Here is a 23,746-nt window from a genome sequence, read left to right on the forward strand (position 1 = left end):
GTTTCACTATTCCCAGGAACTTGCAACATTCATTCATTCATTCATTTTCTACTGCTTTTCCTCACGAGGGTCGCGGGGGGTGCTGGAGCCTATCCCAGCTGTCTTTGGGCGAGAGGCGGGGTACACCCTGGACTGGTCGCCAGCCAATCACAGGGCACATGAACTTGCAACAGTGTCCCTTATTTACATTCCAAGAAGTTAGCGATCCTACAGCTTCAGCATTAGCGTTAGCATATTCTATACAGTAACTTACGTATATTGATATTTAGCAGCTTCATTTGAAACAATAGAGCCCAAAAAAATGCCGACACCCAGGTAAAATTATTAATGTTACTGTATCATATCAAGAAGTGTTTATTTATTCATATTTGTCATTGTCCTGTGCCGCTAATTAGTGTCAATTTTTTTGTCTCTTTGTCTTCAGTGTTATGGCGGAAAAGTTAAAAAAGGCGCCGCAGCACCGCTTGCGTTTGCAATCATCTAAAATTCCCTGTGAAGTCACGGCAGCTCCGCTTTTTATCCCACCGCTTCTTGACGAGACATTCTCGTTTTTGCCGTTTGATGAGTACAAAATGCTTGTCTAGGCGCTAACAGGCCCGCTAACGCTTTGATTCACGGCGCCAGTGAGTGATGGAAAAATAACTTTGTTTATGTGTTGTCTCACGCTCCGGTCTAATGTCGAAACATAAAGAGAAAATTGAATGTAGTCAAGATAAATCAATGAAATGCTTCCGGCCTCCCAGCATGCCTTGAGGCACTTTTTTGTAAGATGTATTGAGACTTAATATTGCCACGAGTTTCATTGTCCTGCTCTAAACTGTCATGTAAGACTAAAAAGATGCTCAATTATTTTCTGTCATGCCCCCCCCCCCCCCCCCCGAAGGGATGGATATTTTTTTGCGCCCCCCCCCCCCCCCCAAAAAAAAAAAAATTGAAATACTAAAGAAACTGATAATATTTATATATTTTCCTGTACTGCACAGGCTGAACAAAATGGAGCGCATACAAGCATATTAAGCATATAAGTTGAGTACTATAAATTTGTACATGTTGGTAGGTCTGGATTGAAATGAAAGCCTCTTGAAATGAGGCCCCCTGACAGTACCCCGTGCACCCCCCAGGGGGCCTGCCGCACTGTTTGAGAAGCACTAGCTTAACGTGACTTTGTACTGATTGGACAGCATGGCTGAGATGTTAGCATCAGTCTGATTCCACCGGCATTGATAATCCTGACAGGGTGAAAAAACAGAAAACTGTCATAGAGTTAGCAAACATCACGATGGCCCAAAGCTGAGCTGACGGATGTCTTTCGTCGCGGGAGTGGCGCCGTTTGGCTGATGGACGGTCAAAGTGCAGGCTGCGTCCTTGTGCGCATGCTAATGCTGGCTCATGAATATTAATGAGCTCCGGTGGGAAGCTAGCATCTAAATAAAGAATGAAGGGTCAGCTTCTGCGTTTAACATCCACTGATTGATTGGCAGAGGAAACAAATTAGGCTGCTTGTGGTGACTTTTTTTAAAATTTGAAGGATTAGCAGGATTTTATCTTCATGCTGGAGCCTATCCCAGCTGTCTTCGGGCGAGAGAGTAATGTGGGAGGAAGTCGGAGTCCTTGGAGAAAACCCATGCATGCACGGGGAGAACATGCAAACTCTACACAGAGATGGCCGAGACTGGAATTGAACATGGGTCTACTAGCTGTGACGGCGCCATGTAGCCCCACATGAGGTACTTGTTTAGCGGAATTGTGATGACATTATTGGTATGGATGCAGATGTAATGAAATAAAAAATTCAGCATTTTGATCCCTTTATTAGATTTTTATTATTAACCACATTTCAAACAACTAAACAACCAATGTCAATCTAAACACTTTTCCCGGACAAATAATTTTGGAATTATACAAAAACAAATGTACAAATTCAAGACCAAAAAAACTAAACAACATCAAAAGGAAAATATAAAAGCAGCTGAAACGAGGCGTCGCCAGCCAGCCAATCCCGACTGGACCCAACGTCAACAAACAGATGAAGAATCAACACTTTGCTACGAACATTTAAAAAATGTTGCAGACGCCTTAAAAAAAAAAAATTAAAAAAAAAAAATTAAAAAATGTTGCAGAATTAAAAATAACAAAATTATCCAAATAAAAAAAATAATAAATAAAGCAGTCTGATGTACAGATACGTAAAAAACAACTTAAAAACAAGCATGGATGGTCTGGTAGGCCGCTATACAACACAATAGATGGACCAACATAAGGAATAATTTCTCCCATTTGGCGTATTCTTCTTTCCATGCGAGTCCGAGCACAGCTGAGAGCAAAGTAAAGAAATATTCCGACCTTTGGACAACATGGACAGAATTCAAGAAGAGAAGAAAGAAAGGACGGAATGATTGTTTGACTGTGGTTGTCTTCTTATTTACAGCCTGGGTGGATGCACACCAACATGTCCGCTCGTGCAACCGTTTATGTTTGCAACAACGTTCAAACCTGCGCTCTCACACTCTTCTCATGAGGTGGTCCGCAAGCTATTCCGGCTTCTGGACCATTTATCATTAACTTATTCATCTTTGGTAGCCAATCAGTGGACAGCAAACCTGTCAAGAACTTCACAACATATTTTGCTGACTCTTCTCTGCGCTCTTCTGACCTAGAAGGATGTTCAGGTTTGTTGTTGTTGCACGTGACTCCGCCCCACAAGTGCTCTAAAGATTGCGTCAAGGGGCGGAGTCAAGGCCACATGTGTGCAGGTGTGCATCTAGCACGTCGACGGAGACAACATTCAAGGCGTAGAATAATCTAAAAAGTCAAAGACTGTACAATAATCACATGACAGCCCGCAGCCACACAAAGCTGAAAAAGCTTTCATAAACGTCTCGTCTTCTTCTTCTTCCTTTGTACACGTCCTTCAACGTGACGGAAGCCAACGCTCGATGCAGACGCACGCATCCTGACAAGTTGGCGTCCGTCAACGCAAAGCTTTGTTTTATGTTTTGTTGTGCGTCCGCGCGTTGCGTTGATGGCACATCAGAAGGAGCTGAGGGCCTCCAGAGCAACCTCGTAGCAGAACTTGTATTGTTCCTAGCAAGAGGAAAAACATTAGCTTGCTTTTTTTTTAGTTCGATTTCAGCCAATAAAGATCTCCTCACCATGGTCTCCACCATGTTGGTCTTGTTGTTCCTCAGGGTTTTGACCGTGTGGAACACGTCCACGATGTTCTGCTGCTGGATCATCTCATTGATGCTGCAGATGGCACAGAAGGTTCCGGAACGCCCGCCGCCCGTTCTGCAGAGAGGAGAGAATTGGGTCTGAAATTCGGCACGGCGGTCGAGTGGTTAGTGCGCAGACCTCACAGCTAGGAGACCAGGGTTCAATTCCACCCTCGGCCATCTCTGTGTGGAGTTTGCATGTTCTCCCCGTGCCTGCGTGGGTTTTCTCCGGGTACTCCGGTTTCCTCCCACATTCCAAAAACATGCTAGGTTACTTAGCGACTCCAAATTGTCCATAGGTATGAATGTGAGTGTGAATGGTTGTTTGTCTATATGTGCCCTGTGATTGGCTGGCGACCAGTCCGGGGTGTACCCCGCCTCTCGCCCGAAGACAGCTGGGATAGGCTCCAGCACCCCCGCGACCCTCGTGAGAATAAGCAGTGGAAAATGAATGAATGAATGATTCAGTTGAGCTGGTTTCATAATTATACCTTTTGAGTGTTAAGTTGGTGTGTGATGAGTTTAGTGTTCTTTGTAAGAACACTAACACATTCCATAAACATGCTAGGTTAATTGGCGACTCCAAATTGTCCATAGGTATGAATGTGAGTGTGAATGGTTGTTTGTCTATATGTGCCCTGTGATTGGCTGGCGACCAGTCCAGGGTGTACCCCACCTCTCGCCCAAAGACAGCTGGGATAGGCTCCCGTGAGGATAAGCGGTACAAAATGAATGAATGAATGATTCGTTGAGCTGGTTTCATAATTATACCTTTTGAGTGTTAAGTTGGTGTGTGATGAGTTTAGTGTTCTTTGTAAGAACACGAACACATTCCAAAAACATGCTAGGTTAATTGGCGACTCCAAATTGTCCATAGGTATGAATGTGAGTGTGAATGGTTGTTTGTCTATATGTGCCCTGTGATTGGCTGGCCACCAGTCCAGGGTGTACCCCGCCTTTCGCCCGAAGACAGCTGTGATAGGCTCCAGCACCCCTGCGGCCCTCATGAGGATAAGCGGTAGAAAATGAATGATGGAAAATGAAGAATAGTGGAAATTGTGAATTTTCTTGGATGTGTTGCCAGATAGCCACCATGCGATGGCCCTTTCAACACTGCATGCAACTTCATGCTAAGTCTACAAGGGACCGATATAGCCCACTAATGGAGGTCAAATTCCCAAAAGGACGAATGTGTATGGCAGGTGTCCTCATCCGAGAAGCCTGCATCCTGCATGAGGCGTCTCAATGAAGATTAAAAACTTCAAAACTACGATGTGAAGCCACCATGCGGCCCTGATGCAAATACATTTCCATTATTTTCCTTTCAATCGACTGGTGTAGCAAAGTCTTACCTTGAGGTTACCTGAGACTCATAAATTGATTTTGTGGGTTTTCATTTTGTTATTCAGCGAGTCTGTAGGCCACAGAAGAGCAAGCAATCTCAGCCAAAGGTCTCTAAGTGCTTTGTGTTCAGAGATTGATGCCACTTGCCGACTTTTTCCCACTGGAACAAATCTTTCAACATCACAACCTCCCACAGAGCCAAGTGTCAAACTTTCTGCAAAATAAACTCTTTAACCTCTCACTTTTTGGTTAAATTGCTAAAAAAAAAAGGTCATACGCAAAGTATCTGTAAAGCTTTCCTTGAACCATTTGGACTACAGGTGGATTTGGGATCTTTTGAAAGCTAAAAGCTGAATTTTATCCCCCAAAGACAGAATCGGTCTAAATGCTACTGGCATTGAGGAAAATGAGTTTGATAACATGGCAAAAAAAAAAACATTTTCATTGGAAAAATATGACTTGAACACAATAGTCCAAAAATAGTCCTTGAGGTCTACGATGGATAAAATGTGGATAAGTCTCGGGGACTAGCTCAGGGTCTGCTTAATAGGACCATTTTTTGTTTTTTTGAGAAGTACTTGCACATTTTTTCAGGTTTAACGGGACTGCGAAAAGTTTGGGCTTCAACGCCACACAAAAAGCACAGAAACATCACATACATAAGCCAGGGACTTACAGGCAGTGCACGACCGTCCTCCCGTCTCCGCCATCGTACTGCTCCTGCCACTTGGCCAGCCGCCTGACCAGCTGCAGGATGGAGCGCTTGGAGAGGGGCGTGTCCCTGTAGGCTGGCCACCCGATGAACTGGAAGTGCTGCACCAGGCGATAGCCATCCTGTGGCTGAGGAGAGACAAAGCTGACGTTACAAACTCAACCTGGAAGACCAAATATCCTTCATTTATCGTCTGGAAAATGAATGATCAAAAACGAACCATACGTCCCAAAAGACCAACGCAGAACTACTGAAACTCAGAAGAAACATCTTCAACATTCCAAACAACCCAAGTCCTAACTTGCACAACACATACAGCAACCTTGAAAAATGCACTTTGATACATTTTGTGCATGAAAGATGCCCACCACGACTAGCAATTTTAAATTACTAAATAAATTTTAAAAACTGGTTAAATGTTTAAAATCTATCTAAAAAAATAAAATAAAAATAAAATAAAAAAATCTATCTATCGGCACTCTGTGACAAATGACTCAAGCGAATGGAGTACCCAGGGGTGGTGGTTGTTTTGGCGACAACTAGTGGCTACAATAATTCATTGACTTTATTGTAATGGTAATGGTTTTATTTCATTTGAACATGCATCAGATTACAATTGAGTGCATCCCATAATCAGTTCACAGTTCCACATGTCCAAAAGGAGTAGGAAGAAGCAAAGCTTATTAAATCCTACCCCTCCATCTGGTACTTTTACAATCAGTAACTGTTACATTTGTTCACTTCCTGCTTTCCATAATACAGTTGAATGTTTTTTTTTAATTTTTTTAAATTTTTTAAATTTTTTGTCCCATACCGAAGTACGAGGTGATATAACCATACAATGACATTATGTGTACCATAGTAACTGTTTTTTTTTTACATTAGTAGAGCCTTCTAGACATAATATAACACCCCTATAGTCACCTTTCCACACCTATTACCCAATATAGGAGACATAATAAGGGAAAATAAGTCATTTAAGCCATAAGACCCGTGTTCATGTGGTAGGTCTGGTGCTTGTGTGTCTCACTTGACATTACAGTAACATTACTGACACCAAGTGATTTTTAGCTATTTTTTATCATTTAGGCCAAAGAGTACAGAAAAATACATGGAATTTGAAGTGGCAATGAGGGATTACTGTAGTTTTTCATAAAAGTAATTAATAACCAGTTTAAGTAACTTTTAAGTTGCTTTTTTGAAAAACCGTCACATATGTAAGATTGTATGGCTTTTTAACGTAGTCCTAGCATATAAGTGTTTCAAATGTACTTCTTCCCTGAGATCATATTTCTCCTCTCTTGTAGAGAAGTATTGGATGACATTTTTAGCTAATTGGTTATTTTTAGCCTTTAGCTGTTTGAAGATGAACTATATCAGCAAGTTGAAGTAGTTGTGTTTTTAGAAATAAGGAGTTAGTATGTTCTCTGTAGGCGGCATTATGAATTATCCTTACTGACCTTTTTTGCAGAACATTTAGCGAGTGACGCAGTTCAGCACACAAACAGATGATAGAACATACCCAAATATTTCATAATACGCTTCTGCCTTGGAGACGAATGCTTCTGTAAGTAATGTGCAACTATAACGACCTGAAATGAGAAATGTGCTATTTTAGTCAGCAGTGTTGTTTCATGAGGAGACTCATTATGTCTAGCGTGGAGACTGGAGCTGCTGCAGCAGTAAATACACACACGTATGAAATGGTTTGATATGTTTCTCAAGCATTGTTTTAGACAGCCAGCGAAAGCCTGGTAATAATACACATAAAATAATATTTTATTTCCTGTCATTGTTTTATTTATTCATACAAAATTCATATACAATTATTTTAAAAATAAAAACAACACTCTTAAAATATTATAGTTTATTTTATTATTTTAGTATTATTTAAAAATATTTCTATATTGAAATGTTATTGTTATTTGTGTACATTTATAATATATTAATATTAAGTAACTAGATTAAGTAAACATTAAAAAAATACATTATAAAGTGACAGAAAATTAGACTTCAACTCCACCTTAATATGAAGTGTCCATTATCAATTGATTGATTGGTTGGAGATGTAAAAAGTATATCTAAAACCATACGAAAACACCCAATTTTTTTTCATTTAATTAAAAATATATTTCTATTGCATAATTGGATGCTGTCTATGTTTATTTGTCCAGACCTTAAAGGGGACCTTTTATGCTCATTTATTGAGTTGTGGACTCGTATAGAGCAGCAACACACAATAACACTTTTTTTTAAATTTTATTTAATTACATTAAATTATTATTATTTTTTAAATTAATTAATTTTAAATAAAAAAAATAATAAATTACACTTTCTATATCTTCTAGAATCTGCACCTGTTCCAACTGTATTTCCTTGGATTTACAAAAACGTATTCCACCCACAGCCCACCTCAGGGCATTCCCACTCGGCTTATACAGCAAACAGCTTGCACCCGGGCACGGCCATGTAAGGAAGCTCAGCTCACTGTGAGGTCAGTATTATTTAAAAATATTTCTATATCAAAATGTTATTGTTATTTATGTACATTTATAATATATTTCTATTAAGTAACTTGATTAAGTAAAAAAATCATAGAGGAACAGAAAATTTGAGTTTGTTGTTGTCAACTCCACCATCAACTATCCATTATGAATTAATTGGTTGGAGATGTAAAAAGTATATCTAAAACATTATTATTATTATTATTATTATTTGAATTAGTTGAAATATTTCATTATCTTATGTATTATTTATTAATTAATGCTATGGTATGTGTATATTAATAACTTGAGGGGCGAGTAACTGAAGCAATGACTAAAAAAAGGACAAATTACAAAAAGTCTAAAATGGGATAACTGCATTGCATTTCATCACAATTTGGAAATTGAAAAAAACTTTGCAGAAATTCTACAAGAATAAATATTAATACATATTTATAAATATATTAATAAATATTTAGAGAAAAAAAAGTTGTAATTTAATGTGAAATGGTTATAATTTTACAAGATAACATTGTCATTTTATGCATATCCACCTTAATATGAACTATCCATTATGAATGAATTTGTTGGAGATGTAAAAAGTATATCTAAAACCATATGAAAACACCACAAAAAAAATTCTGGGTAAAAATGTGATGCCAGAGGGCATCGTCCTACAAGTATGCGTCGTTGATTGAAATAAGTAATTTTTCATGTTGTTCTGGCACTAAATGTCTTTTCTTTGGGAAACCTTTCATTCAATTTCATGGCACCTTTTTGCTCAACTGTGCCCGAGGCACCTTGGCATCCATCGCCCTGAAATAGAAAAACCCCACCGCTGCTGTCAGGCCAATTTGCTATCGCCGGAGCAGACGCGCAGAGGCAAACGTTTCTAACGCTTCTCCGCTTCCTGTGGGGATTGCACCGAGCCTCCCTCTCCGCACCTGATGGCTTACCGGACGGTGTGGCGGCCAATGATTTGAACTACTTCATGCTCAGCTGGCGATGTGTGTGACCAGCGAGAATGAGAGCGGGGCAGTAGGGGGGGCGGGCCGGTAGATGAGGCCACACCGGAGTCTACCGACAACATGACGCCGCTAGAGTGCTAGCTTTATTGATCGCATGGACGATGAGACGAGGTATCTGCGTGACAAATACGTATACATGCGGGAAAGAAACAGGAAGTTGCGAAGAGCTTGCGTACCCTGGCCATGTTGCAGATCCTGAAGATGCGATTGATGATGTCATCATCGATGTCTGCTGAGATGAATTCCACCTGAATGGGTCCGTAGCAGCAGGAGCTTTTCTCCGGCCAGTACTGCATACATAACTGTGGAGGAGTCAAGTCTGAGTGACTGTTATGACGGACAGCTTTCCCTGTCATTCACATCAGCATATTTTACCGCCATTTCCCTGATGTTTGTGGAATATTTGCTGAGTTTTTTTTTTCCAGTTGATTATTTCTTTTGTGCAAGGAGCCAGCTGTCATTCATTGCTTACTACAAGAGCAGACATGGCATTCATTAAATGACGCGTCTTTATTACAGGCACACGTCTGGGCTGCTGAGCCAGCATGCTGGGGGCTTTACTTGGATTGTTTTGAGTGTTTCTGTATTGATATTATGGATTGTGTTGGGGTGTATCTGTTGAATCTGTCCAGTTTAAAGTCTGGACACATTATTAAAATAATATATTTTTTTAATGATTTCGAATATGTGTGATATAAATAAATATATTCTTATTTTAATGCAATTTATTGAATTTACATTATTATATAATTTTACATGAATATACATTAATTATGCATATATTTTTTACATATTATATATATATATATTATTTTATATTTATTTTTTTGATTTTTTACTCATGTTTTAACTGTGTATTAACGAATGAATGTTGTATTTTAATGTATCTTTTACTCTGTTTACTTGTTTTTATTCAACTCCATTCTTCTGTATAGTGTCTTTGAGTATTTTGAAAAGCGCTTTACAAATACATTTTATTATTATTATTATTATTGTTGTTGTTTGAATTATTTGAAATATTTCATTATCTTATGTATTATTTATTAATTAATGCTATGGTATGTGTATATTAATAACTTCAGGGGCGAGTAACTGAAGCAATGATTAAAAAAAGGACACATTTCAAAAAGTCTAAAATGGGATAAGTGCATTGCATTTCATCTCAATTTGGAAATTGAAAAAAACTTTGCAGAAATTCTACAAGAATAAATATTAATACATATTTATAAATATAATATTATAATATATATATATAGATATATATATATAAATATTAATAATATATAAAATAATATAAATAATATATATAAATATAATATATAAATATTTAGACAAAAAAGTTGTAATTTAATGTGCATTTTACAAGATAACATTGTCATTTAATGCATATCCATTTTGGAAAAAAGGGTGTTTTGTTTATTTAGCCCATGAAAATGATCGTTTTCATGCTAAAAGTTGCTGACCACTTTCCAAACTATCAGACTTTGCCGGCATGCAGCCGTGGTCCTTTTGGGCTGTTGTGAGTAAACCCTAAGAGGAGAACGACTTGGCCAAAAGCAGGAAGTGTGGGTGTGTGTGCGTGCACGTCTTGCACCTGTGCTGCGTCCATCTCGTTGAGCATGACGATGGACGAGCAGTTGTAGTCAAACACCAGCCTCCAGAAGTCGCCCATGGTGTTTGGCAAAGGATGCTGGGTAACGATGAAGGCCGCCGGCTGTTTGTGGCTCTGGGGGAGTCGAGATGGAGCATGCATGAGCAAGCAAACACACGTGCACGCGCACACACACACACACAAGCCAGCTGCGTCTATCCTTACATCCATCAAAGCTGCATTGATGTAGTTGGAGCTCTCGCCATCCACCGAGATGAGGAAAGGCAGGCAGCGGTCCGCAGACAGAACATCCATGCTGCGGTTCTTGTCGTGGTTCCTGGGTAGCAAACCTACACTGCAGTCCTCTGGGCGCACTCTAGGGGTCACTATATTAAGGGTCTGGTGAAAAGAAATATAAAGTATGGAAGGAAATAAGCAGAAGCCTAAATACTAGAACAGTACAAAAGTACACAGTCAGGGTCCAAAACATATTTCATGAAACACGTTTGTGGGCATCACAAAAAAAACCCAAAAAACTTCCCAAATCCCAAATCTACAGAATATTAAACTATACAGTACATTCACATTTCAACAAAATAAAAAAATCATAATAAAAATCATAATAAATAAAAAAGTAATATATGTATATATGTAAGAATACATTTGATTAAAAAGAAAACATTCATTCATTCATTTTCTACCGCTTATCCTCACAAGGGTCGCGGGGTGCTGGAGGCTATCCTAGCTGTCTTCGGGCGAGAGGCGGGGTACACCCTGGACTGGTGGCCAGCCAATCACAGGGCACATATAGACAAACAACCATTCACACTCACATTCACACCTATGGACAGTTTGGACTCGCCAATTAACCTAGCATATTTTTGGAATGTGTTAGTGTTCTTACAAAGAACACTAAACTCATCACACACCAACTTAACACTGAAAAGGTATAATTATGACACCAGCTCAACCGAATCATTCATTAATTCATTCATTCATTTTCTACCGCTTATTCTCACACGGGTCGCGGTGGGTGCTGGAGCCTATCCCAGCTGTCTTTGGACCATTCACACTCACATTCATACCTATGGACAATTTGGAGTCGCCAATTAACCTAGCATGTTTTTGGAATGTGGGAGGAAACCGGAGTACCCGGAGAAAACCCACGCATGCACGGGCAGAACATGCAAACTCCACACAGAGATGGCCGAGGGTGGAATTGAACCCTGGTCTCCTAGCTGTGAGGTCTGCGCGCTAATTAAAAGAAATGTCCATGTTCAACAATAAAAAACATGAAAGATCAGAGGGGCAATGCATGGTCGCCGTGGCAATGACAGATATGCTGTTATCCTCATTCCCAATGACAATGGCCTCAGGACCTCACCTGGAACTCATCTTTGATCTGGCTGGAGTTGGTCTGAGGATCCAGTCTGTTGATGTTGTAGTAGATGGCTCGGAAGTCGCACACGGGGATGGCTGTGTTGCCGCACAAACACGCCTCCAAGATGGCGTCGTGGACGAACACGTATTGTTCCTGCCAAAACAGAAGAAAAGAACATTTAAAAAAAAAGTTACTTTCTACTTTGGGGCAGTTAGAATTGAGCCCCAGGAGTTCTGCCTGGCAACAAGTGACCATGTGACATAACCAGCTTTGTCCGCTGTGGTTTTACGTAGAATCCGTGCCAGGGAGGGGTGACCATAGGGTTTTTTTATTGGCCTGCAGCACATTCTAAAAATATGATTAAAACGACAAAACAAAATAGCAAAAATCTATAATTCTACAAAAAAAGTTCAAATTTTATGAGGAAGAATTATGTCATTTTAGTAGCATAAAACTGAAATCTTAAAAAAAGAATTAATAAAAATTTATAAAGCTATAAATGAAGTTATGTTACAAGAATAAAGATAAAAATATATGAAAATAAAGTCTAAATTATGAGAGGAAAATTGAAGAAATTGAAAAATACAACTCAAAACTTTACAAGAACAAACTTTTATGAGGAAAAATTATGTAATTTTAGCAGCATTGAGTTGAAATATGAAAGAAAGAAAAAGCAGTTAAAGATTTCAGAAGAATAAAGTCAAATTATTAAGATGATTTTTTTTACAAGAATAAACTTGCAATATTATTAGAAAAAACAATGTCATTTTAATAGCATAGAGTTGAAATATTCAAGCATAAATCTGTTTTTTTCTCGTAATGTTATGAGAAACAAAACCAAAATTTGAGAAAATCTATAATATTACAGAAATAAAGTTGTAGGGTTGGTAATAAAGTTACATAATAAAGTTAATAATAAAGTTATGTTACATAAGAAAAATTACAAAAATTAAAAACTGCAAAAATTGTAAAATTAGCATCACTGAAAATACTCAGCATAACTCAAAATATTAAGAAATTAAGAAAATTGTTATTTAAGAAGAAAAATATCATAATATTGAGAAGAAAGAGAACTATGTACAATATATATGTTGTTTGTAATATATAACACAATTGCAAGAAAAGATTAAAAAGATTGATGCTGATTTTTTACCTATATGACAAAGTTGAGATACAGTTTTTTTTGGAAAAAATATTTCAGTTTTCACTGTTGGTAAAAGTTTGGACAGCCCTGATCCATGCAATTGTTTCTGCACACAAACGCCATCAGGAGTCCATCAGGAGCAGTGAAATATTTGTCTTTCTCGACACGTCTTTCCCATTATTTGCTCGCCTTGCAGGCTGCCAAAGAATTGAAAGGACGGGTGCAGTCTTTCCATGCACGGGATCAAACGTTGTCTTTGTGCTCGAACCGGCGCACCACGGCAAGCAGAGCGCACGCCGCATGCTAATGTCGCCACCCACTTTGCACACACGCATCTGTTGTTGCAAGTTTGCTGCGGCGAATGTTGATTGTGGTCTTACGGGCGGAAGGGGGACTTCCCACCTCAGGCCATTGCCACGCACACTCGTGCACACTCGTGCACACTCATTCACGTCTTCTGCCTTTGAAAGGATGAATTACTGTGAACTGTTTTGATGAGGGCTGCACGGCGGGCGAGTGGTTAGCGCGCAGACCTCACAGCTAGGAGACCAGGGGTCAATTCCACCCTCGGCCATCTCTGTGTGGAGTTTGCATGTTCTCCCCGTGCATGCATGGGTTTTCTCCGGGTACTCAGTCCAGGGTGGACCACGCCTCTCGCCCAAAGACAGCTGGGATAGGCTCCAGCACCCACCGCGACCCTCGTGAGAATAAGTGGTAGAAAATGAATGAATGATTGAATGATTCGGTTGAGCTGGTTTCATAATTATACCTTTTGAGTGTTAAGTTGGTGTGTGATGAGTTCAGTGTTCTTTGTAAGAACACTAATACACTAACACACTCCAAATTGTCCATAGGTATGAATGTGAGTGTGAATGGTTGTTTGTCTATATGTGCCCTGTGATTGGCTGGCCACCAGTCCAGGGTGTACCCCGCCTCTCGCCCGAAGACAGCTGGGATAGGCTCCAGCACCCCCGCGACCCTCATGAGGAAAAGCGGTAGAAAATGGATAGATGGATGGATGGATGGATGGATGGATGGATGTTTTGTTGAGGATGATGGAAGCATCCAGCAGAGACACAAACCACTCCCCCACGTTTCAAAGATTAAAAGTTCAATGACGAAGACTTTTAACCGCAGCAATGGAATCTCAAAGGTTGTGAGGCAACAGTGCCTCATGAATTAATCCTGGATTAACTATTGTCCTGCGTTTGAGGACGATACAGTCGCTCCGAATATCTCATATCATCGCTGACGCTGCCAAGAGGACACACCACTTCATTAAGGCACTTGGAATGCCAACTGTAAAATCTACATCAAATATAAATGTATAAATGCCTCATCATATTACTCCAAAATTGCCCAATAATTTGATTATTTTTTCATTTAATAAAAAAAATTATAACATTTTTAAAATATATTTTTAATTTGAATTTAAAAAAAATTAATACTTGGAATACCTTCTTGAGTCAATGAGTCAATAATATTATTCTTTCAATCCCAGCCATTTTTCAAAAAGGTGTCCCTCTCGGGGACGGCCATTTTTGATGATTTTTCACGATTTCTCAAGGCACACAGAATATTGTGTTCTTTGGCTATATTAAATTAAAACAAACAAAAAAAACCATTTGCTTCTATCTTTTTCCGTTCTCTAGTAATAGATAGATAGATAGATAGATAGATAGATAGATAGATAGATAGATAGATAGATAGATAGATAGATAGATAGATAGATAGATAGATAGATAGATAGATAGATAGATAGATAGATAGATAGATAGATAGATAGATAGATAATGTGGAGAATAAATAAATAAATAAATAAATAAATAAATAAATAAATAAATAAATAAATAAATAAATAAATAAATAGATAAATAAATACGCAGTACAACATAAGATAGTTTCAGCAAGTGGTCAGTACTCCCCCCCCAAAAAAGGGAGAAAAAACTATTTTTGTAATAAGACACAAATTTAGCCATATATGTATATTTCGCCAAAATGTCGAAACAACAATGCCGCAACATAAACAACACATAAATGTTTTTTTTTACATGAAAATACTATTTTTTCAAACAAATATCACCATGAACTATTTCATTTTGCACCTTTGTAACTGAAATGTGCGTAAACTTTGTGCCCCTCGGGCAAAAAAAAAGGAAAAAACATATAAATATTTTGTGTAAATACATCTTTGCAAGTGAGTGGTCGCGAGTGGTGAACTTGTGGCACAGCTAATTTGAATACTTGGATCATTTGTCCACATCAGAGTCATTCATTCCATTAGCCATTAACACGCTCACCTCTGTCTGCACCATGTTCACCCGCTGGGACCGCAGCTCGCGGATGCAGTTGAAAATGTCCACCACGCCTTCGTTCTCCGCCATGTCCAGCATGATGTCCACGGCAATGAAGCAGCCTGTCCGTCCTGCACCAGCACTGCCGCCACCAAACAAAAATAAATACGTTTTTTAATGGTAATGGTTTTATTTCATTTGAACATGCATCCGATTACAATTGAATGCATCCCATAATCAGTTCACAGTTCCACATGTCCAAAAGGAGTAGGAAGAAGCAAAGCTTATTAAATCATACCCCTCCATCTGGTACTTTTACCATCAGTAACTATTACATTTGTCCACTTCCTGCTTTCCATAATACAGTTTAAGGTTTTTTTTTTTTTATGTTTTAATTTTTTGTCCCGTACCGAAGTGCGAGGTGATATGACCATACAATGACATTATGTGTACCATAGTAACTGTTTTTTTTACATTAGTAGAGCCTTCTAGACATAATATAACACCCCTATAGTCACCTTTCCACACCTATTACCCAATATAGGAGACATAATAAGGGAAAATAAGTCATTTAAGCCATAAGACCCGTGTTCATGTGGCAGGAGTAGGTCTGGTGCTTGTGTGTCTCACTTGACATTACAGTAACATTACTGACACCAAGTGACTTTTAGCTATTTTTGATCATTTAGGCCAAAGAGTACAGAAAAATACACGGAATTTGAAGCGGCAAAGCAACAAGGGATTACTGTAGTTTTTCGTAAAAGTAATTAATAACCAGTTTAAGTAACTTTTAAGTTGCTTTTTTGAAAAACCTGTAAGATTGTATTTTTGAGCGGCTTTCATGAGCTAGCTGCATCAAGTAGTGGCGCGTGGCGTTGAAAATGGGCCCCCGTTTACACGTCACAGACAATTGAGACTTTAATAACAAATGTCAAGTGTTTGGGCGACCCATTCTGAAAGATGCATGAGAGACACATCAGAAGTTGATGGATGGATGGAGGGGGCGGGGGGTGTGGCGTGGGCAAGGGAGGGGGTCAGAGAGGTAGGAACAAAAAGAGGTGTCGATGGAAGGACAGGGAGGGAGGGGTGAGGGGATGGAAGAGGACGAGGGGGAGCGCCTCTGCAGATTACCTGTCACCTGCTTGATTAATGTTGAGTCCACAACAGTGTGTGTGTGTGTATGTGTATGTGTGTGTGTGTGTGTGTGTGCGAGCGATACAGGTAAATAGCGAGTGCCCCTGGAAATTGGAAGCGACTGCCATAACTTTTCCTGCTGTCTCCTCTCATACGTTTCTGTTTATTTACATGTGTCCAACTGTCCAATGTTTGCCATACCATTATAATTGGGGGGGGGGGGGGGGGCAACAAGAAGGTCAAGTTAATTGAATTTTAATTGTATCCTTTACAATACCGCCAGATTACAATCAAAGTAATTCAAGGATACATTCTTATAGACAGTATTTTTTATTATTATATGATATATTATGTTCGTTCATTCATTTTCGACCGCTTATCCTCACGAGGGTCGCAGGGTTTATGTTATTTATGTGGTTATGTATGTGTTAGCTTTCTGGTATCATCTCTTATGTTAACGGGTGGGTTTTGACTCATGTATTAAATCAGCTATAAAATACACTAAAAACAATAAGTTACCATCAAATTTGCTTCTCATGTCTTGGTTACCTTCTTAGGCTTCCTCATCCATGAAAATGTTGGTTTTAATACTTTTGGTGTGGGCATGTAGGCCTTTTTTTGTCACTATACTCCTCCATTTTAATTTCCAAAAATGGTCAAATGAACCTCAAAAGAATCATATTAATAAATGTAATTATTTTGTTACCTGGCTATTACTGAGAGCTATATAACATATCTCTTAAATCAATTAGTTTTATTTATTTTCTCATTTTAGTATTAATCACTAAAGAAACATTTATGGTGTTCGGGTGAATTTTGACCCATATATATTCATGTCAAGAAAAGGTAGAAAAAGTTATTGTTTTCAGCAACAGAACTTTAGTATAAAGTGAAATCAAAAAGCAGAACAGGTCCAAATCTTGGTTCACTGTACTTCTTGTCATTCTTTCCTTGATCCAAATATCTTACTTATTGTGTGGAAATATGGGCTAATAACTATAAAAGCAATCTTCACTCACTAAATGTACTGCAAAAAAGGTCAGTAAGGATAATTCATAATGCCGCCTACAGAGAACATACTAACTCCTTATTTCTAAAATCACAAATACTTCAACTTGCTGATATAGTTCATCTTCAAACAGCTAAAATAATGCATAAGGCTAAAAATAACCAATTAGCTAAAAATGTCATCCAATACTTCTCTACAAGAGAGGAGAAATATGATCTCAGGGAAGAAGTCAATTTGAAACACTTATATGCTAGGACGACGTTAAAAAGCCATAGCATTTCAGTATGTGGAATCAAACTATGGAATGGATTGAGTAAGGAAATCAAACAATGCACAACGATGAGCCAATTCAAGAAACAATACAAGCAGTTGATGTTTGCTAAATACAAGGATGAAGAGTCTTGAACCAGTCATGATGTGCTATATATATCACTATATTGACACTTACTATGGTACCCATTATGTCATTGGATGCTCATATCACCTTGTACTTCGGTACAGGACAAAAAATTAAAACTTCAACCCCCCCCCCCCCCCCCCCCCCCCCCCAAAAAAAAAAAAAAACTTAAACTGTATTATGGAAAGCAGGAAGTGGACAAATGTAACAGTTACTGATTGTAAAAGTACCAGATGGAGGGGTAGGATTTAATAAGCTTTGCTTCTTCCTACTCCTTTTGGACATGTGGAACTGTGAACTGATTATGGGATGCACTCAATTGTAATCTGATGCATGTCCAAATGAAATAAAACCATTACCATTACCATTACCATTACCAAATTGTAAATGTGAAATCAGCCAATCAAATGAGTGAATTCACCTCACATGTCTGGACATTGTTTTTCTGCTGGTATATTGGAAAAGCGGTCAAAATGAGAATCCCCTGAAGCTTACATGATGAGAAGAGGATCTGGTTGTCATTGTGTTGGCTAATTGTACACTTATGATTTCCGTTTTGGCTCAAAATATTGCTTTATCGTCATATTATTATAACTGGGTTGAAACTGACCCTAACAATACAGTGGTCATAATTTCAACCAGACCATTTTAAAATGTAGTAAAAATGATTTTTTTTGGTTTTATTTTGTTGAAATAGAGTTTCCTGACAAAGTCAAAAAGCCTTGATGCAATAAACAAATGTTATGTGATTCTTTTTATGCATTAAAATGTAAAACGGGTCGGTGCCGACCCTAACACAAGAGGAGGGTTAAAACACACATATTGATGACAGCTTCAAGGACATACGGGGCAACTAGATGTCGGAGGTGAGTGAAGAATGTAATAAAATGCATGACTTCTACCTGCAGTGCGCTACAATGGGCCCGGCGTCCGGCGGGTTGAGGAACTTGACCTGCCGTATGAAACCCAGTAGTCCGGTGGCGTAGCAGGGAACACCGTGGTCGGGCCAGCTGGTGAAATGGAACTGCCGCAGTTCTCGTAGTTCATGGTGACCCTTCTGAAAAACACCATAGCAAGAGTCTTCCATCAAGTCAGCCATTTATAGTATATTGGTTTCCATACAGAGTCAGTTCTTTGGAACAGATTTGTAGCAAAAGGCAAGGTACCCCTGTATAATGTATACGTATTATATATAATGTATGAGTACATGCAAGACATCCAAACGTTTTTCCAGTGACGGCCACATAGTGAAAAATGAAAGGAAGGACCAATTTCACATTTTGTAAAGCAACACAAGTTAAGAAGTTAAGATTCAATTCAAGAAAAAAACCCTGCATCTCGGCTTTTTTCTATAGGTGAAAAAAACTCAATATTAATATCGACTTCACTCTGTGCTCTTTTTCCCCCACATTTGTTTTTTTAAAACAAAAAAAAATTAAAAATTAAATTAATTAATTATTTAAACATATATTTTTTCATAATATTTTCACATTATTCGCATAATATTATGAGTTTATTTAAATATTATGAGTTTTCCCCAATTTTTCCCAAAATGGCAACCTGTCCTTCTTTGTTTCTGATAATAAAATATCTAAGATAATTGTTTTTTCTGTAATATTTTATTAATTTTATTATTACTAAATTATAAATATTTTACATTAATACAAGTTTATTCTTGTTACATTGTGTTGTTTTTTTTGATAGAATAAATGTCAAAAATGTCCGCTTCATGAGACTAAAATGACCTATTCCTATAAAATCACAACTTTTTCACAACATTTTTGTATTGATATTTTGAGTCAATTCTTGTGAAATTACTGCAGATTTTCCCATTTCCCCCAAATATAGGATGATTTTATTTTATAATATTTTATGCTACTAAATTATAAATATTTTACATTAATACAAGTTTATTCTTGTAACATTGTGTTGTTTTTCTTGATCGAATAAAACTTTTTCTTACAATATTTGGACTTTTCTCTTGTCAAATTAATTTTCCAATATTTTCAACTTTCTTCTTGTGAATTTTCTTCAGATAATATTATGACTACAAAAAACTACATATTATTTTCTCAAAAATGTCCACTTCATGATACTAAAATGACCTATTTCTTTCAAGTGACCTATTCCTATAAAATTGCAACTTTTTCACAACATTTTTGTATTGATATTTTGAGTCAATTTTTGTGAAATTACTGCAGATTTTCCCATTTCCCCCAAATATAGTATTAATTTTTTTTCTTAAAGTATTATGACTTATGCCCATAATATTCAAACTTTTTCTCCAACCTAAGTTTCCCAAAATTACTTTGTTTTGCTTGTTTCTCATAATATTACGACTTAAAAAACAAAATTTTCTTTAATATTTCAACTCCATGCTCCTAAAATTAATATTTGTCCTCATAATATGACATCATTCTTGTAGAATGACTGTAATAAATGCTGTTTCTCCCATATATGCAGCCTTTGCAGTTTTCTTGTTAAATGATATCTTTACAATAAAACAAAAAAAACAGCTGTGTGCCGCAAATGGCCCCTGGGCTGCACTGTGGACACCCTGGACGATGTAACAACTAAGAAATGAATGAAATGAGATATTTGCCAGCATTCTTGTGATTCCTTAGAGCTTGTAAACAGCATAAAATATAATAAAAGTAAACAACAAATACTTGTAGTGTTTGTTAAAGTGTCTGATATTATTAGCACATTGTTGGAGTTCTTTGGCGAGTCGATTCCGTCATTTCCAGAGAAATCCATCTCATGAAAAAAGGCAGGCGCCGTGCTGAAGACGCCATCCGTCACAGCCCACGATGGCCCTTTTGGGAAAGTCTGGAGGATCGCCAGCGTTCAGCAGGAACCACGCTGACTTGAAACGAAATTGAAATCGTTCCCTGGGATGGCAAAATGGCCGCCTTTAATGAAGGACACGACGACTCAGCCAGGGCCCATTTGTCTCATTTAGCAAACAGATGATCTCACGATAGAACTCCTTTGGGAAGCTTGGACTGGAGAAGATGACGTCACTCGCTTCAAAAAGGCCGCATTCTATTTATGACGCACAGGAAATATAGTCTACTGTACGTATGTTTGGGGCCAAATTCTTCATGTTTTATTTCACTTGTACAACTTTGGAGGTTCCATCGTATAAAAAAATGGGCGTTTTCTCTTGCTGAGGTCAGCGGGTGTCCTTGCCCTGAACCTTGGAAATATTCCTGGCACCTGCATCACAGTGAATCTGATGCACCTCCCCGGGGGTCGATAGATTTCCCAACTTTTGAGCAGCTCTGAGAGGAAGCCTCCTCTCTGTGGCTCCCCGTGGATCCATACCACCCCTTCAATAATTCACCATCATTGATTCCACCGCTGCAGACAGAAAAGGGTCTCATCTTTCTCCCGACAGGTAAGAATGGGATCCCTGGTGTTACTGCAGCCACTCACAACCTCAAAACCCAAACCAAAACGATGGCTGACCACAGGGGTGTCCAAAGTGAAGCCCGGGGGCCATTTTGGATCATTCTAAAAATATAATTTAACAAAAAAGTCTGCAGTAATTTTAGAAGAACAAAGTCAAAATATTAAGACATAAAAATAGTAAGTTAATGAGAAAAGGTTGTAATTTTACATAAATGATATTTTTATTATTATTATTCATTAATTTTCTACCGCTTATCCTCACAAGGATGGCGGGGGTGCTATGTATGTACATCTATACCAGATGTCTTCAGGCGAGAGGCAGGGTACACCCTGGACTGGTGGCTAGCCAATCACAGGGCACATATAGACAAACAACCATTCACACTCACATTCATACCTATGGACAATTTGGAGTCGCCAATTAACCCTTAGATGCATAAGTGGGTCAAAAATGTCCCGGTCAGGTTGTTTTCTTGAAATATCTTCATAATGAAAATTTTTCATCATTTCATATTCCAGGTATTCCTAAAAACATGTTTTTGCTATGATACCATTCACATTTTTAACTTACCTTTTATAAATTTTAAGAAATTTTAGTTTTTGTGTTACTACCCCAACCTTCCATAAGTGGGTCAAAAATGACCCGGTCAGGTTGTTTTCTTGAAATATCTTCGTAATGAACATTTTTCATCATTTCATATTCCAGGTATTCTCCGGTTTCCTCCCACATTCCAAAAACATGCTAGGTTAATTGGCCACTCCAAATTGTCCATAGGTATGAATGTGAGTGTGAATGGTTGTTTGTCTATATGTGCCCTGTGATTGGCTGGCCACCAGTCCAGGGTGTACCCCGCCTCTCGCACGAAGACAGCTGGGATAGGCTCGAGCACCCCCCGCGACCCTCGTGAGGAAAAGCGGTAGAAAATGAATGAATGTATATATATATATATATATATGTATATACATAGATGTATATACATATATACGTGTATATATATATATATATATATATATATATACGTATACACGTATATATAAATATATATATATATACATATATATATATTATGTATCTTTTACTCTGTTTACTTGCTTTATTCAACTCCATTATTCTGTAAAGTGTCTTTGAGTATTTTGAAAGGTGCTATACAAATAAAATGTATTATTATTATTATTATTATTATTATTATTATTATTATTATTATTATTATTATTATTATTATTATTATTATTATTATTAAGTTGTTATTATTAACTTCTTGGACTACCTACATGTGTTGATTTACAAAATATCAAAATTCGCAGCCTTTCATTTTTCAAATTGTGGCCCTCACTGCTATACCATTACACCCCTGCTATTACTGCATCTTTGTGAAACTGCTACTCTTTCATTCATTTTAATGAATTAACACACACACACACATGCAGTAAAATCTAGCATGTCTTTTGACCTTCTCACAAACTGACAGCTCATTTGCAAAGATGTTCTCCCGCTTTGCGTCTCACTCTGCCACATTCTCTTGCTCCCTTAATCTCCTGGGATTTGCTTTTAATAAACCTTTTCATTAACATCCTGTTTGCCACGTTCCACGCAATTAAAACTACTTAACGGGGTGACAAACCTGCACATTAGATTATTTTGCTCTGGCTTCGTCTTTGTTCTCATACGCACACTCACACACACACACACACACACACACACACACACACACACACACACACACACACACACACACACACACACACACACACACACACACACACACACAGAAAGAGAGGTGATAGGGATTAATGGCGTGCTAAACGAGCTGACAGCACGGACTTTGAGGCACGTCTTCATAAGCTGCTTTGGCATGCCTGAGGAGGAAAAGCCTGAGGAGGAAAAGCCTGAGGATGGAGGACGACGGCAGCAAAGGAAGAGCGACATGACACGGCAGCGGTGGGAGGGAAAGTGAGCAAAGTAAGGAGTCGGAGCTCCTCTGACAGCTTCCTGAAAAACACACGCTGTTGACTTCTACTTAAATCTGCCATGAATGCTGGCTGCTTGAAATGTGCCTTCACATGCCTTTCAGTTGAAGAGGATAAACACGTGTGACTGACACAGCAACACTCACTCTTACCTCATACTTACCTCCTTGTTACCTCTTGTTAGGTCCTCATTACCTTCTTGTTAGCACATCGTTAGATGTCTGTTAGCTTGTCATTAGTCCATCATTGATTGGTAGTTAGCATACCATTAGCTGGTTATTTCAGTGTTAGCTAGTTTTTTGATGTTAGCAAGTTGCTACCTTATCATTAGCTAGTTGTTAGCTTACAATTAGCTGGTTGTCAGCTCTTTCTTTAGCTTGCCGTTAGCTCGTTGTTAGCTTTCCGTCATCTGGTTGTTAGCTTTTTAACAGTTGTTAAATTGTCCTTAACTGGTTGCTAGTTAATCATTAGTCATTATTGTTTAGCTTGGTGTTGCCTCAGCGTTAGCTAGTTGTTGTCTCGCCATTAACTGGTTGTTAGCACATCGCTAGATGTTTGTTAGCTTGTCGTTAGTCCATCAGTAACTGGTAGTCAGCGTACCATTCGCTGGTTGTTTCAGTGTTAGCTGATTTTTA

General features: G+C 38.2%; 1 protein-coding gene across 15 annotated transcripts in view; it reads right to left on the reverse strand.

Annotated features, from left to right (window-relative positions):
• Nucleotides 1–1,791: 1,791 nt before the first annotated feature.
• The window catches only part of ptprt (protein tyrosine phosphatase receptor type T), a 224,702-nt gene continuing 202,747 nt past the window's right edge, over nucleotides 1,792–23,746 (reverse strand). For all 15 annotated transcript variants that reach the window (XM_058054365.1, XM_058054362.1, XM_058054361.1 and 12 more), the window contains 9 exons: nucleotides 18,632–18,786; nucleotides 15,196–15,331; nucleotides 11,755–11,904; nucleotides 10,596–10,769; nucleotides 10,374–10,505; nucleotides 8,956–9,081; nucleotides 5,233–5,396; nucleotides 3,153–3,288; nucleotides 1,792–3,084 (listed from right to left, as the gene is read on the reverse strand). In XM_058054365.1, the coding sequence (XP_057910348.1) occupies nucleotides 3,031–3,084; nucleotides 3,153–3,288; nucleotides 5,233–5,396; nucleotides 8,956–9,081; nucleotides 10,374–10,505; nucleotides 10,596–10,769; nucleotides 11,755–11,904; nucleotides 15,196–15,331; nucleotides 18,632–18,786 (1,227 nt within the window). In that variant the 3' untranslated portion in view covers nucleotides 1,792–3,030. The remainder of the gene's footprint in view (nucleotides 3,085–3,152; nucleotides 3,289–5,232; nucleotides 5,397–8,955; nucleotides 9,082–10,373; nucleotides 10,506–10,595; nucleotides 10,770–11,754; nucleotides 11,905–15,195; nucleotides 15,332–18,631; nucleotides 18,787–23,746) is intronic.

This window comes from Doryrhamphus excisus, chromosome 18, assembly GCF_030265055.1.
Source record: "Doryrhamphus excisus isolate RoL2022-K1 chromosome 18, RoL_Dexc_1.0, whole genome shotgun sequence".
Classification (NCBI taxonomy): domain Eukaryota; kingdom Metazoa; phylum Chordata; class Actinopteri; order Syngnathiformes; family Syngnathidae; genus Doryrhamphus; species Doryrhamphus excisus.